Below are 17578 nucleotides of genomic sequence, written 5' to 3' on the forward strand. Positions count from 1 at the left end.
TAACTGTAGCTCTGCGTCTCTTATTTGTTTAGGCTCCTTCGCTAACAGGTCCATCACTTTCAGCACCACATCCGCCGTTGGGTTCGGACCGAACCATGCTAGCTTCTCTCTCATTACTTTGTTGGCTGGTGATTCCTCCTCCTGAATCACTGGTGTCTCCATCTCTTGTACTGCTGGCGTTGCTGCAACCAAGTTCTCCTGGTCTAGCTCCATTAATTCTGCTATGATGACCCGCTTGGTTTTGTTGCTAGGAATCCTTCCACGAACTTCCAGTAGTTCTTTCAGTGTATTTATTTTAAGCCGGGTGTACCAGCCTTCCATTCACTGTTCCCAGTGTCTGCTTGGAATCCTGTTGTAAAGGAGAGTAGAAGGGAAAATCCCGCTGCTGCCAACCAGTTGTGACGGTAGTAGAACATATCCCTGTCAAGCATTCCCTTCTTCCCATAAAAGACCATACATGAGCCAAAGCTTAATGCTGGAACAAGACACTCTTTAATGGCAGCATGCTGCTAGTTATATACAGTTTACAAGCTAATCATCAATCAAAGAACAATGAAATCTCCACCCTCTTTCCACACACTGGGCTCCCATACAGATTATAGGTAGACACTTTGGAGCCGACCCTGACAAGGCACATTTCTTTAGATAATGACATCAGTGAAGTTAATTACTACAACGAAGCAATCAGAATAATTAACATGAGCCAATTATCTAATCATTTAGCCTGACAATACAATACACATCTCTTAAGGGTAAACACAGGTCTTCTTCACACACACAATAGATCAATTACCCTTTAGAATAGAGAGCTGGCTGGGGATGGGACATTAACATTTCAACAGTCTGTTATGCAGAGGAATGAGTCATTCGGGTCCCCATGAAATCACCTTCTACACATAACACACAGACATTAAAATAGCAGGGAGAGAATTAAACTGAAGCATAGAGGCAATTGCATAAAAGTCCTTCACAGGGACATATATATTCCCTAAAGAAAGGCCCGCTCGGCAGGACGCCTGGTTAGGCGCAGACCGAGGCAGTCTTAACATTGGTGTACAATGTGATAGGGGGGGGGGGACGTGTGGTCTCAAGAGATTCCTTATAAGGTTTGGAAGTTCCGTTTCTATGATTGGGGCTCGGTACTAAACCGAGACCATGACCGTTATCCCCTTTTTGGGAATGTCAAAAACTCACATTCAAAGCTCTTTAAAAAATGGAGTCTAGCATTTAGAAAAAATAGGAAGCCTCTGAGATTGGGAAGGAAACCTCTCGGATCTGCCATAGGTCTGATATACTATTATTGGTACAACCAAAGGTCTAAAAAATAGAGGATGGTAGTGCTAAAAATAGTTACGTACAATGTACGAGGGCTAAATGGCCCAAATAAGCGTTACCAGATATTACAGGAAATGAAGAGACAATCAGCCAATATAGTGTTTCTACAAGAAACACATTTAAGAACGACATCGAAGATTAAATTAAAAAAATTACCCCATATGGTATAGTTATTCTCCTAATAAAAGATCAAAGGGAATTGCGATTGGGTTCGACAGGAATACAAGGTTTATATTAGAGGCTATGGAAATAGATCCGGAGGGAAGATATCTATTTGTCAGAGGCTCCCTATCCAACATGAAATATACATTAGTAAATGTTTATTGCCCAAACCTTCGTCCGGCATCGTATTCGGAAAGAGTTATGACAAAGCTAGAGGGTTTTAGAGAGGGAAATGCTGTAATGGCAGGTGACTTTAATTTTGTCTTTGATCCTGTAATAGATACCCAACCTCTTTCATTGAGGTCAGAGGGAAAATATTTAAGAGCAATTAAACAAACTACATCAAATGCATTTAGTGGAGGCTTGGAGAATTTTCCATCCAAGGTATAAGGACTTCAAATATTATTCGTCTGTCCATAGGTCATATTTCAGAATAGACCATATCCTGCTGGATCATCGGCTGTTAGAGGGATTAAGAGGGATAGAAATAAAAACAATAACGCTCTCTGACCATGCCCCAGTGGAAATGTCTTTGGACATAGGGGGGATACTGGGGGACCATAGAGCACGGAGAATGGATGAATCCCTCTTATACGATGCCAAGACAGCCGATGACTTGGAAAAGGATATGTGCCTCTTCTTTAAAGAAAACGATATAGAAGATGTTGCCCCATCAATTTTGTGGGAAACACATAAGGTTTATATGAGAGGCAGGATGATAGTGGAAAAGGCTAAGAGGAAGAAAATTAGGGAAGCCCAGAGACATCTCTTATTGGAAGAAATAGTTTTTTGCACAGAAACAAAGAAATACAGGAAGAGCAAACTTTGATATTACTAACTAGTAAAAGTGAAAAGCTTTGGGATTTAATGGAACAGGAGACTAAATGGGTATTTGATAATACGAATAAGAAATGTTATGCTATGGGGAATAAACCCGGAAAGCTCCTAGCAAGGACTATAAAACCAAGAAGTACGCAGAACTTTATCCCAAAAATGAAAGATAGTAATGGAAACATGAATCACTCTACTAAAGATATAATTAAAAAAATGTCAAGAGTACTATCAAAATGTATATAAAAGTTAACAAAGAACAAGGCCCAATAGACATTCAGAGTAGGAGAAGAAAAATTAGGCAGTAAAACTCCGAAACTGGTAGAAGAGGTAATTAGTAATCTAGAGAAAGAAATATCAAGAGAGGAAATAAATCAAAAATATTAAAATGGGAAAAAGTCCGGGCCCAGATGGGTACACCTCTCTTTACTATAAAAGATATGGGAAAACCCTTATATCGTTCTTTCAGAGATATATGAACTCCATGGGGGGGTATGTTAATGCGTGAGGAAGCATTAGGAGCCCATATAACTCTGATAGGGAAGGAAGATAAAGACCCGTCATTATGTGCCAGCTATAGGTCCCAGGTGCAGTCGTGTGCTCTAGGTAAAATAGATGCTATTGAGTTAAAGACTGCGTTGTGGTCGGACCAGGGGATAGGGATAATATTGGAGGCTATCAATTTAGGCATGTGGAAAGTGAAAAAATGCGCATACCAAAACAAATATGTAAAATAAGTTCTAAAGCAGCAGCAAACTCAAAAAATGTTATACAACATAAAAACAGATGATAATAAAAAGGGAGTTGCGCTAAAAAAAGAAATATATGAGTGACCATATAAAAAACAAAAATAAAAAAGATGTACTAGAGACACCTCTTGGTCATGACCACAAGGTCAACCTGTATGCAAAGTCCCAATATGTGTACACAAAAATGTATAAAACCAAAAGGGATAATCAAGTTCAATTCTGTGAGTAGTGTTGGGTCGGTTCTTGTGGAAAATGCTGGATCTGTATCCGGGTAAACACATTCAAGCTGACCCTTACCAGAAATATAGATCCTAAGGATCAAAATAGGCCATCCACGATGTAACCAATGAGAAGATCCAATCTAGATTGGTGCAGATAATCCAGCTTCAAGGGACTCGACCCAATAGAAAAGGAGAAATAAAAGAAAAAACAATAGTGCAAAAACGTATGATGAACGGACACTATAGCCAACTCCCAGTGACTAATGATGACAGACACTGTGAAGGGAAGAAGGCGCACCACCACCAGAGAGAACACACTGACCCTTACCGAAACGAGGCGACCCCCCAAGGATCAGTATAGCATAGTGGTGTGTTAGCGGTGATCAGCGTAGAAGCGTTCTCACAGGTCCTTTAAATCCAGGGATCGGGTAGCCGGATCACATAAAAAAACAGACTCTAATAGTGAAGTACCGCCAGGATTTTTAATAAAATAGGTAAGTAAAGCACTTACAGTTAAGACGTTTAAAAACAGCAAGTAGATAATAGCCGGCCGGCAAACAAACGAGGCACGTCCTCAGTACGCGGTGACGTCAGCACGACAACCTCCCAAAAATTTAGGCACCATACCTATCGTTACAAATATGTGATCTATATGGCTGAATGTTTGGTGTGGGTTTGAGAAATATGTATAGTTTTTTTGTTGGGTTTGATTCTCTCCAGGAGTCAATTAGTTTGTATCTATTGAGAAGTTGAGCGAGGGATCTACTGGCTTGATAACGTGAAGGGGGGGTGGGGGGAGTACAGGGTTTTGTCCAGAAACAGGAGGAGGACATGATTGGAGTCTCCACATACAAATAGTGAACCCATTTTATGTGAATTAATAACTTGGAAGAGATGTGAAAGAAAGGGTAAAGGTTGATGGTTAGGGGCATAGTATGAAACCACAGTTACTGCTGTGTCCGACCCTCTGGATCTTTGATTTCGGAATGCAAAGTAAAGTCAAGAAGTTCATCAAGTGGGCTGATACTAACAAAACCTGATATTTCATTAAAGTAATATCACCAAGATGTGTATTAACCAGTGGGACTGTAATTGCTCAATTATTATACGTTTCAGATAAGCGGAACAAAATAAACTTAAACTTATAGTTGTAGGAACAATTTTCAACGTTGGTAGATTTATAAAAATACCTATTAGAAAAAGACTAATTAACAGTTTAACTGCAATAAAGGTCATATAGCCAAAAAGGGTAATGAAAAGAGTCAACAAGCTTATTTTAGCTACAACATAAGTTTGCATCAATATTGTATGTGAAAATGAGGCGGAATTGATAAATAAAAGTAAAAAAAATACATTGTTAAACAGAGCAATGGATCCATTAATTAGGCAAGTTCCATTAAAGTTTAATAATAAATTAGGATCAGAATTGCCTCTAAAGTTAGATAGCTTAATACTAGGTCAGAGAACATTTTAAAAATTTTGTAGAGGAGATTAGTTCAGCAATTAATTGCATTGCTGATCTCCCATAAGATGTTATTTAAGCAAAAATAAAGTTTTGCTAGCTAATTTCCATTTGTTTTATCATTAGCTCATTTCAATCTTATATAAGATTGAGGCAAAATTAGTAACATAAAAAAAAAATAAAAAAAAATAAGAATACAATTATTGCAAGATGGAAAGTTTGTTCCATAAGTCTAGGTAATTTCCGTACATTTTTTATAAATGTATTGGGGTTAACAATGCCCCCAAGGTTTGGGATGTTTACTGATAGGTCAGAAAGAATGTTAAGGTTTAAGTGAAGAAGGTTCTTTCAGCAGTTCATTGCTGTTTTCCTACAGGATGCTGCTGCAGCCGTGTCAGTTAGAGGGGTGTCGTCGTAGAGTTCTGTCAGTCCATGGAGCCATCTTGGCCTTGGGATGAGGGTGCAAATCGTCCTCTTTTGTGTGAATGTGTGTTTCCATTTCTTGCCTCAGATTGAGATGCATTATGTATAGAAGATGCTGAGGCTGATCTTTGCGTAATCGTTGCTGCAGCATTCCTATATATCAAATTGAGGTCATGAAGAGCTTGTTGGAGCTCTTCAGCTGTTCTGCAGGAGATTCTGGCTCCATGGTGTGTGAAACCCCATTGGTATTTGATGTTGTGGTGTTGGAGTTCCATTAACTGTGGCTTCATTGCCCTTCTTTGAGAAATAGAAAATTGTGATAGATATGCAAAGACCTGGATAATTGTGCCCTTGAAAAATGTGATTATTTTGTTCTCTGGCTGCATTTAAAAGTTTCTCTTTTGTCCGGTAGAAGTGGAATTTTGCTATGTCACAAGGAGGGCCATCCGTTTTTTTGGGCATAAGGGCCCTGTGTACTCTGTCCATATCTAGTCTTTCAATTGATATACCTGGTTGTAATTCTTGGCATGGCACTGTTATTGTTGCTTGTAGGTCTATGACAGATTCAGGTATACCTCTGAAGCGCAAGTTAGACCTTCTGGCGCAATTTTCAAAGTCCTCTAATCTGTTCTGGAGTGTGATATTTTCTTCTTTCAGATTTTCCATTTCTGACAGGTAATCTTGTGTAGTATTTTCTATTTCTTCCACTTTAAGTTCCAGTGCAGCAGTGTGGTGTCCCAATTCTCTGATTTCCTATGTTAGGTTGGTAGTAATTTGCTCTGAGGTTTGTTTCAGTGCTTTGTGAAGCATTTTTTCAAATTGTTTTAAAATATTTAAGTGAATCATTGTTTCTTGTGATGATGTGTGTGACAGGGAGATTTCAGCCTCTGAGTCAGAGTCTCCTGGGGAGAAAGTTTCTGACATTTTAGGCTTGTTCCTTTTCTCTGAGGTGAATTTGCCTGAGGAGAATGGCGCTTTTTTCTGTGAGGTACTCTGCGCCAGTATGCCGCTATTGGGGCTCTTTTTAAGTTTTAGTGCGGGCTCCTCCGAGTACTATTTTGTTTCAAAAATGTTCCCCTCACGCTTCGATACTTAAGACCTCTGTTCTGACAGTTTTGTGTAGAAGGGCTATCTCTATCCAGCGGCTTTCTCCCCCTCATGGAGCAGAGCTTGAGTCAGACTTGACTGTCCCACTAGCCTCCGCGCATGCACCTGATTTATATACATTTTTGTCCAAACACACATCTACCTCAAAGTCCCAAATTCCCTCCTTTCTCTTAATATAGTGTATCTTTGGGACAGAAATGTTAGCTTTTCCCTCATACATGCCAGCAGTTCCCATAAACACTTTCCATGCCTGTATCCTCCAATTTATTATGCCTACACCAAATTCAACATAACTTTTGCATTACAGAAGTTTAGTTTGGTTGTGGGTGCAGACCTGCTCAGCAAATACATGGTTACAATCAGTTACTTAACTTCACTGTAAGCGGCATTAGGGTTATGTTATATGTCCAGTTTAGAAACGGAAATTAAAAAGTGTTCTACTTTGGGTAAATTCCTTAGGCAACAAGACCATTCATACTCACTGGCTGCTGGCTGAGCAGGAGGTTGCGAAGTTGAGGGTTGGCACCAGGATTCTGAGGTCTTAACATGGCTCCCCCCTGAGGATTCTGAGACTGACCTGGAGTTTGGACTGTGGCTTGAGAGGCCTGCTGAGGCTGCTGGGTGGTGCCCTGCGGGGGCTGTTGCTGTGGCAGCCGAATATGTAACTGAAATGAGAAACCATTAAATTATCGTGAATGCTGAAAATACTTGTGCAAGGTTTCTATTGCTAATATATAGAAAAGGTGCACACTGAAATGCAATCATGAATAATAAACAAATATGTGAACATATAACTCCTTGTGAAAATAGTTCAGGGAAGCTCAAAGGCTTCAAGATGAGAAAATAGTCCGTGTGAAGACTAAACAAACTGAAGAAAGTCTTCCCATAGGACAACTCAGTTGAGAAAAAACACTTGTCTGCAGTTAATCTCCAAACTCTTCAAACATAAATAGGTAAAATACCCTTACCAAATGGGGTAGACTCATCTGTTGTACAACAGTGGGTCATATAGGCTTGTGATCCCAATGGGTCTGGATCAGGGTAAGGATTGTGCCAGAGAGTCTCGGAAACCCGGATAAATCCTGGATAAGAACAATGGTCACTTGACTCTCTTCAATCAGCAGATGGATAACAGGTGTTTCTGTACAGGCCCCAATGGAGGGAAAAAATAGAAAGAGGCTCCAAATGGATCAGATCAAACCAGGTATGGTTTATTTAAAAAAGGGGCATACAAAAATAGAAAAGTGATCACAATAAAAACATGTAAAAGCAATGTGGGGTGCAGTATTGCTATCCCTACGCGTTTTGACTCAAATGGTCTTCAACTGGGGATCACACGCCTATATCACCCACTGTTGTACAACAGATGAGTCCACCCCATTTGGTAAGGGTATTTTACCTATTTATGTTTGAAGAGTTTGGAGATTAACCACTTTCCGACCAGGCCATAGCCGAAATACGGCTACAGCGCGGTCGAGTTATTCTGGGAGGATATCCTAGGGACGCGGGGTGCGCTCCCGGAAATATCCGTGACTACCGGGTCCAGAAAACCCGGCACATCACCAATCACAGTAGATGGCCGCTAATTGCGGGCGTTTACCACGTGAACGCTCTGTCAAATGACAGAGCGATCACTTGTAAACAAATCGGTATCATGTGATGATGCCCGTCTCCTCTCTCCCCTCTGTGTACTGATCGGTACATTGTGAGAGGAGAGGGGGGGGGAGCGGATGGCAGCAGCGTTGTGGGCTGGATCTGTAGTGCCCACAGGCTGCTCTGTGACAACTGTAGTCACAGATCCATCCATCCCTACGCTGAAATACCCTGGCCATACTCGGCCATGCTTAACTTTGTGTTAAAAAAATTATTATAAACAATTCCCACCCGCCGGCTGTCATATGTCATCCTTGAATTTGTGTGGGGATATCTGAATGATGCCTGCAGCTACAGGCATCAATCAGATATCAGCTTTTCAGCCGGCGTTCTCCTACACCATAAGAATGATCATAGCAGCTGTTGATCGTTTTTACGAGAGGTGAGAGGCGACGTCCCCCCTCTTGCCGCCCTCTGGTGCTTCTACCGACTCACCGCTTCGATCAAAGCCAGGATCATTTTTATTTCAGGCTTCCCAGCCTAGAGGGGAGATGTGGGGTCTTATTGACCCCATATCTCACCGTAAAGAGGACCTGTCATGCCATATTCCTATTACAAGGGACGTTTACATTCCTTTAATAGAAATAAAAGTGTGCTTGCATGCAGAAGCAAACGCATACGTAAGTCCCGCCTACATATGAAAATAGTGTTCAAACCACATGTGAGGTATCGCTGCGAACGTTAGAGCGAGAGCAATAATTTTGGCCCTAGACCTCCTTTGTAACTCAAAACATGTAACCAGTAAAAAAAAAAAAAATGTACGCGTCACCTATGGGGATTTTTAAGTAGCGAAGTTTGGCACCATTCCACGAGCATGTGCAATGTTGAAGGGTGACATGTTAGGTATCTATTTACTCGGTGTAACTTCATCTTTCACATTATGCAAAAACACTGGGTTAACTTTAGAGTTTTTTTTTTTTAAAGCACAAAACTTGCTGCGCAAATACTGGCCCATAGCAGAATGACAGCCGGGTGGTGGTTTAGTTATCCTGACTGGGTGTCAATCACGGCTGATCACGATGTAAACAGGAAAAGCCGTTGATCAGCTTTTCCTCACTCGCATCTGACAGATATGAGGCTGCTCTTCAAACAAGGGAGTTTTGTGCTGATTGTTTATCAGCGCAGCCCCCAATCGGATGCCCACCCAAAACCACCAGGATGCCGCCAGGACCACCGGGGATGGCCACCCACACTGGACCACTAGGTATGCCACCCTAGACCACCAGGGATATGCCAATCAGTGCCCAGGCAGCTGGAAATCAATTCCCAAGCAGCTACCAATCAGTGCCCAGCCACAATGCCTGCCAGTCCCACCAGTGATGCCCAGCAGTGCCGCCCATCAGTGCCACCCATAAGTACCCATCAGTGCAGCCTTTCAGTGCCCAGTGTGGCCTATCAGTGCCACCTATCAATGCCCATAAGTGCTGCATATCAGTGCCATCTCATCGGTGTCGCCTTTTCAGTGCCCGTTAGTGAAGAAGAAAACGTACCTATTTACAAAATTTTATAACAGAAACAAAATAATTTTTCTTTTTTTCAAAATGTCCGGTCTTTTTTTATTTGTTAAGCAAAAAAAAAAAAAAAAAAAAAAAACGGAGAGGTGATCAAATACCACCAAAATAAAGCACTATTTGTGGGAACAAAATTATAAAAATTCTGTTTGGCTACAGTGTAGCATGACCCCGCAATTGTCATTTAAACAGTGACAGCGCTGAAAGCTAAAAAAATTGGCTTGGGCAGGAGGTGCCTGGTTTTGAAGCGGTTTTGAAGTGGTTAAACTTCTCCACAACTGTATCCCTTACCTTTGTGTTCCTTGGCCTTCATGATGCTGTTTGTTCACTAAAGTTCTGACAAACCTCTGAGGGCTTCACAGAACAGCTGTATTTATACTGAGATTCAATTAAACACAGGACTTTATTCACTAAATAGGTGACTTCTGAATATTTTTTACATATTTATTTGTAAAAAATGTTGAAAACCATTTATCATTTTCGTGTCACTTCACAATTATGTGCCACTTTGTGTTCGTCTATCACATGAAATCCCAATAAAATACATTTAAGTTTTCGGTTGTAACATGACAAAATGCAAAAAATTTCAAGGGGTATAAATACTTTACAAGGCACAGTCTGTTTTGTGTGTATATATATATATATATATATATATATATATATATATATATGTGTAAAGGCTGGCCGAAGGCTAGCCTGTATTTGTGGGAGGAGTCTGCTGAGTACTTAAGACTCCTCCCACGCCGGGTCCTGTGTTGGCGCCATTTCAGGTTTCAGGGGCAGAGCAGCGGCAGCAGAAGCCTCGTGGGCTTCATTGGAGTGGAGACAGCGGTGGTTTTGGCCGCAGCAAGGTGTTCCCCTCCTGGGCACGATGGGGGACCTCCTGCCCACCCCACCCCCGGGTTTCACCAGCATCGTGGGGGCTGCCCGCCCGCTTCTCCCGGCGCTCATGCCGGGGGGCTGCGGGAAGCCCGTCTGGTTATCCTCCACCACCCTCTCCAGTGTATCAGGGAACCTCCCACCCGCTTCCCACGGTGCTACAGCTGGAGGTCTGTCCATCCATCCACCCTTTCCAGATAGAGCGGGACCCCCTGCCCGCCCCCCTTCTTCCCTGGGTTCTCCTGCATCGTGGGGGCCGCCGCCGCCCGCCTGCTTCTCCCGGCGCTCATGCGGGGGGAGCGGGAGGGCCATCCGTCCGTCCACCCTCTCTCTCCAGTGCATCAGGGAGCCGCTTCCCACGGTGCCGCCGCTGGAGAGGGAGGAGGTCGTCTGGCTATCCAGCGTATCGGTTCACGCCAGGGGAGGGGACCTCCGTCGCTGTGTCTCTCCCTCCGGCGTGTGTGTTGCGCCCTCCGCTTCCTCCTGTGGCTGCATCGGGGGGAGGGGGGGACCTCCGCCCGTTGTTTTCCCCCAGCATACAGGGAGCCGCCCGCCGCTTCCTCCGGTGTTCACGCCGGGGGGAGGGGGGGGACCTCTGCCCGCTCACTGCATTACTCCCTCCAGCATACAGGGAGCCGCTTCCTCCGGTGTTCATGCCGGGGGGAGGGGGGGGGGACCTCTGCCCGCTCACTGCATTACTCCCTCCAGCATGAAGGGAGCCGCCAGTTGCTAGGCGATGGTTAAACATAAGTTGAAGTTGCCAGACATAAACGTGTCCAATCTCAAGAATATGTTGCCACAACATTTTATTCCCAACATGTGTCTGCTGCGGCCACGTTTTCCATGCAATCTTCGCATGCGATCACGTTTCCCATGCGTGTATGTTTCCCATGCGGGTACGTTTCCCATGCAGTCACGTTTCTCATGCGAGTCGTGTCCTTGTGTGTTTCACGTTTCTCATGTGACTACAGTTCGCATGGTAGTTCTCATGTGCGCCGTTTCCTTCCACGGGTGCTCAGTTTAGTACATTACAGGGTCGGTCACGTCTTCAGACCCGTACAGGCTGAGGTTTTGTGGTTAAGTGATTGGTAGACATAGCGTTCTGTCCCTGCGTTTCTGTCATAGCGTTCTGTCCCTGCGGTTCTGTCATAGCGTTCTGTCCCTGCGTGTTTATGCATTCATGTCGCGTTTCTCAGGCTTAGTCATGTTTCCAAGTATTTACGTTTCTCAGGCGACGACGTTCTCATGCGACGACGTTTCTCATGCGATGACGTTTCTCATGCGATGATGTTTCTCATGGTGTTTCCCATGCGGTGACGTTCCCAGGCGACCACGTTTCCCATGCGATCTTCTCAGGCGATCACGTTTCTCATGCGATTTTCTCATGCGATCACTTTTCTCATGCGATCACGTTTCCCATGCGATCTTCTCATGCGATCACGTTTCTCATGCGATCACGTTTCGCGTGGTAGTTCTCATGCGACCACATTTCGCATGGTAGTTCTCATGCGATTACGTGTCTCGTGAGTCATGTCCTCATGTGTTTACGTTTCTCATGCGATTACGTTCACATGGTGGTTCTCGTGCAATTACGTTCACATACGATCACGTTCTTGTGCGATCTTGGTTTCACGAGTCGTGTCCTTGTGTTTACGTTGCTCATGCGATTACGGTTCGCATGGTGGTTCTCATGCGACTACATTTCGCATGGTAGTTTTCATGCGATCACGTTTCTCACGAGGCATGTCCTCATGTGTTTACGTTACTCATGCGATTACATTTCTCATGAGATTACGTTTCACATGGTAGTTCTCATCCGATCAAGTTTCATGCTATCACGTTTCATTTACGAGTCATGTCCTTGTGGGTTCACGTTTCTCATGCGATTACGGTTTGCATGGTAGTTCTCATGCGGCTACATTTCGCATGGTAGTTCTCATGCGATCACGTTTCTCATGAGTCATGTCATGTGTTTACGCTTCTCAGGCGGTTACGTTCACATGGTAGTTCTCACGCGATTACGTTCTTATGCGATTACAGTTCACATGGTAGTTCAGATGCGATTATGTTTCCCAGGGTAGTTTCTCATGCGATTATGTTTCTCATGTGTTACGTTCTCATGCGACCACGTTTCTCAAGCATTTTGTTGTCTCATGCATTACGTTTTTCATGCTCATGTCCTCATGCGATTCCGTTTTCATGCGATTGCGTTCTCATGCGACCACGTTTCTCATGTATTATGTTGTTCCATACATTGCGTTTTTCGTGCTCGTGTCCTCATGCGATTGCGTGTCATGCGACAATGTTTCTCATGCGAGTTAGGTCCTCTTGGGTTGCGTTTCTCGTGCGAGTCATGTTCTCATCAGCATATTCAGCGTTCAGGCGCAGCGTTTCTCCCTTAGCGTTCTGCCCCAGGGTTCTGTCATCGTATTTCCGCCTCAGCATTACAGGCTCAGGAGTTTTGCCGCGATGTGTCAGGCTCAGCATTTTTCTCTCATACCATTTCTGCCCACGTTATCTGGCATACCATTTCTGCCCACGTTATCTGGCATACCATTTCTGCCCACGTTATCTGGCATACCATTTCTGGCCCACGATTTCTGTCATAGCGTTTTTGCCCCATGATTTCTGTCATAGCGTTTCTGCCCCACGGTTTCTGTCATAGCGTTTCTGGGCCACGACTTCTGTCATAGCGTTTCTGGCCCACGATTTCTGTTATAGCGTTTCTGGCCCACGATTTCTGTTATAGCGTTTTTGGCCCACGATTTCTGTTATAGCGTTTCTGGCCAACGATTTCTGTTATAGCGTTTCTGGCCCACGATTTCTGTTATAGCGTTTCTGGCCCACGATTTCTGTTATAGCGTTTCTGGCCCACGATTTCTGGTATAGCGTTTCTGGCCCACGATTTCTGGTATAGCGTTTCTGGCCCACGATTTCTGGTATAGCGTTTCTGGCCCACGATTTCTGTTATAGCGTTTCTGGCCCACGATTTCTGTCATAGCGTTTCTGGCCCACGATTTCTGTCATAGCGTTTCTGGCCCACGATTTCTTTCATAGCGTTTCTGGCCCACGATTTCTTTCATAGCGTTTCTGGCCCACGATTTCTGTCATAGCATTTCTGCGCCACGATTTCTGTCATAGTGTTTCTGCCCCATGAGGTCTGTCAGTGTTGGTCTGTCATAGCGTTGTCTTCTTTGTGGTTACCATGTCTCATTGTACTTGTCCACGTTGCACCTGGGTTGGTTAGCTAGTGCTCACATCTCAGCATCTGTCACGTCTACAGATACGTACGGGCGGAGGTTTCGTTTCTTAAACACATTAGGGGGGGGGGGGCCTGTTAGCATGTTCATTCACGTACAGTGGTCTCAACGTTTTGGTTATATTCTCATACTTAGCATTTCTGGCTCTGCGTTTCTGTCATTCCTGGCAGTCTCTGCGTTTCTGTCATTCCTGGCAGTCTCTGCGTTTCTGTCATTCCTGGCGGTCTCTGCGTTTCTGTCATTCCTGGCAGTCTCTGCGTTTCTGTCATTCCTGGCAGTCTCTGCGTTTGTCATTTCTGCCCCAGTCTCTGCGTTTCTGTCATTTCTGCCCCAGTCTCTGCGTTTCTGTCATTTCTGCCCCAGTCTCTGCGTTTCTGTCATTTCTGCCCCAGTCTCTGCGTTTCTGTCATTTCTGCCCCAGTCTCTGTGTTTCTGTCGTTTCTGCCCCAGTGTGACAGTCATAGCGTTGTCTGTCATGGTGTGGTTGTTTCGTTGGTCGTCATGTCATTGTACTCTGTCATGTTGCATCCTGGGTTAGTTAGTACTCGCATCTCAGGATCTGTCACGTCTACAGATCCATACGGGCTGAGGTTTCGTTTTTAATGATTGTTGGCCACAATCTTCTCGCCTGTATACCATACGTCATACGTGCACGTTCATTCTTACACCTATACGACTACCCACCACGCTCCGTGGGTACACTAGCCCTGAGTGTTCAGTTAATTGCCTGTGTCTGCGCTGCAGGTTACTCGGGCTCATTTACCACTCACACCAGGGTGGGGGGGGCTGTCTTCAGGTTCATTCACGCGCAGTGGTCTTGACGTGTCTGCTCATGTTCTCGTACTTAGGTAGGTGCAGACGGGGTGGTTGTTGTTGCATGTCTGTTGTCTTGTTTGCTGGTTTATGTTCCTAAGTCTGTGAGTTTGGCTTGGTTTCCATGTGCCATGATGCTATTGCCTAGGGCATTGGCCTTATATGCCTTCTCCAGGTAGCTGACACTTACTCTCCTGTCAGTCGTTCTTTTTGGCTCTTACCCTCTCACTTCCCCATATCAGCACGGGTAGGCCAGGGGTTGGGGGATTTTCACAGAGCCACTTCACCGGTGCCCGGTTGAACGATTTCAATCCGCTTGGCCTTGCTCCATTTCCCCCCATGCATCCTCTTGTCACAAGCAGTTAATTCTTGTGGTGGGGTTGTCTCGGGCATCAGGCTTGATCCATCTTCTTGGGTCATTGAGTTCTGAGCGGTTTCGCAGGTTCTATAGGGGGTTCCTTCTGTCACAAAGTCATGGGTCGGTGGGTTCTCCTGTCATAGTGGATACGTATACGGTTGCCTTCCAGGTACACGCTAAGCCATCTGGACCATTTGTTCTCTACCCTTCTATACCTAAACATGTGTCTTTTTGCCCTCTTCTCAGGCATACCGACCAGCTAGGCCAAGGCACACCTCAGGCCTTGGGTGTTAGGGTCATCACAGTTCATACTCAAAGACTCTGACTACAAGTGTAAAGGCTGGCCGAAGGCTAGCCTGTATTTGTGGGAGGAGTCTGCTGAGTACTTAAGACTCCTCCCACGCCGGGTCCTGTGTTGGCGCCATTTCAGGTTCCCCACCCACCCGTTCCCCCAGCTTCATATACACTTTTTCCTCTTTCTACTTTTTCTTATTCTCACATTCAGGGTATGCCCTCTTCTCAGGCATACCGACCAGCTAGGCCAAGGCACACCTCAGGCCTTGGGTGTTAGGGTCATCACAGTTCATACTCAAAGACTCTGACTACAAATATATATTGTGACGCTATGCGAGGTGCGATACATGATCATAGGTACATTTCACCTCGCATACGTTCTATCATGAGAGACTGAACCGGAATCCATTCCGGGTTTTACAGTCTCTGGGCCTGGCTAGGATTCCGGTCCGGATGTTTGGGTCCACTGGAGTCCACAATCAGCTGGACTTTAAATGTCCAGGAAGAGAGCACAACAGGGTCTGGCTTGAAACTCAGGAAGGGACCTGAGTGAGGGGAGCGCTGAGTGCTGGACTAAAAGGTTTGCTTTACTACATGTTTTGTGGGTGTCAGGGACTAGCCCCACACCCCACTATAGAGAGGAGATCCTGTTTGTTTAGTTTAGCGCCGGACGGCAAGGATTTAATTTATTGTTTTGTTTATTTTAATCTGCAAACCGTGTATAAATAAAATCTGGCATCCGCCAGACTTAAAAGAAAGTGCCTGCTTACAGACTGTGATTTCAGAAAAGGTGATCCCCACGAGCTAATCCCTCACACGTGGTGGATTCAGCGGGCACTTTTCTGAAAATGGAAGAAATGTTAAAGGCCCTGCTACAGGCCAATGCAGCCCAGCGGGAAACCAACCGCCAAGTCGCAGAGGCCGCTGCAGCACAACGAGAGGCCGCTGCAGCACAACAGGCTGCCCAGCAGGAGATAAACCGCCAAGTCGCAGAGGCCGCTGCAGCACAACACCGCCAAGTCGCAGAGGCCGTTGCAGCACAACACCGCCAAGTCGCAGAGGCCGTTGCAGCACAACACGCTGCCCAGCAGGAGATGAACCGACAGTTCGCCGAAGCTCTGGTGGAACTGAAAAAGGGGTCCGCACCTCTGGTGTTAGCGGAACCAAAGATTGTACGTGCTTCCTACCACCTGCAAAAGATGACACCGGCGGATGATGTTGAGGCGTACATGGCGACTTTCGAGAGAGTCGCTGACCGCGAAGGATGGCCAAAAGAGCAGTGGGCGGGACTATTGGCCCCATTCCTAACAGGAGAACCCCAAAAGGCCTATTTTGACCTAGAACCAGATAAGGCCCAGGACTATGAGACTCTAAAGACAGAAATACTCGCACGCTTGGGTGTCACCATGGCAGTCCGGGCCCAGCGCGTGCATCAGTGGTCCTATTCCAGCAACAAGCCACCCCGGTCACAAATGTTTGACCTGGTCCACCTCACCAGGAAGTGGTTGCAGCCAGAGACTCTGACCAGCCCTCAGATTGTGGAGCGTGTGGTAATGGACCGGTACCTGCGTGCGCTCCCTGCTACCCTGAGAAAGTGGGTCGGACAGGGGGACCCCAACACTGCAGCCCAAATGGTGGACCTAGTGGAGAGGTACAGTGCTACCGAGGACTTAATAAACCCACCCACGCCCCACTTCGGAGTGTCTCGGGGTGCAAGATCTCCCAACGGTTCGGGTAAGACTGTTCCGGGGTTCAAGAGTTTGGGGAGAGTGGATAAGACTGTTACAGCAGATGAGACTGTAGGTCCTAGACCTGGAGACTGGCCAAAGAAGCCAGGAAGGTTTTTGGGGCCGGTAAGAGGACTGGGGGTAGGGCAAATACGGTGTTTACATTGCCATGCATTAGGTCATATTGCTGCAGACTGCCCTCTAAATGATGAACCTATGCAATGTGATTATGTTGATAGGGTAAGACGCCTTTCTCTGTTTGCACAGGTCGCATGTGTTGCGACAGGTCAGCGTCGCCTGGAAAAACAAATGTGCGTTATTTCAGTAGATGGCAAGCCTCTTACAGCCCTGCTAGACTCTGGTAGTGTGGTGACCTTAGTCAGGAGTGTGTGTGTAGACCCCGCAAAACTACACCCCAGTTGTATTGGGGTAATATGCATCCATGGGGACACTCGGGACTACCAGACAGCGGTGGTTGAGGTTGATACCCCCTGGGGCTGTGTAACACATTCAGTGGGGGTTGTACCTTCACTGCTCCATGAAGCCTTAGTGGGGAGGGACTTTCCTCATTTTTGGAAGTTATGGGAGAGTGAAGGGAGGCCCGTAGATAGCGCTCCCCCTACTGGGGAAACTCGAGAACTCTCACCAGACCCGTTTTGCCAAAGGGAAGGGCATGCTGTTGGTGGGATCGAGGAGGCCGGAGATCCTCCACCATTCCCTGCCATGGCTGGGGAACCGGAGGACTTAGAAGCTAGCACCCAGCCTGAGGGTAACGAACAGGAAACCTCGCCTG

General features: G+C 45.6%; 1 protein-coding gene across 4 annotated transcripts in view; it reads right to left on the bottom strand.

The window, feature by feature from the left end:
* MED25 (mediator complex subunit 25) overlaps window positions 1-17578 on the bottom strand; it is a 555669-nt gene that overhangs the window by 38441 nt on the left and 499650 nt on the right. For all 4 annotated transcript variants that reach the window (XM_040327573.1, XM_040327575.1, XM_040327572.1 and 1 more), the window contains one exon: window positions 6773-6955. In XM_040327573.1, the coding sequence (XP_040183507.1) occupies window positions 6773-6955 (183 nt within the window). The remainder of the gene's footprint in view (window positions 1-6772; window positions 6956-17578) is intronic.

Source organism: Rana temporaria, chromosome 10 (genome assembly GCF_905171775.1).
Source record: "Rana temporaria chromosome 10, aRanTem1.1, whole genome shotgun sequence".
NCBI lineage: Eukaryota > Metazoa > Chordata > Amphibia > Anura > Ranidae > Rana > Rana temporaria.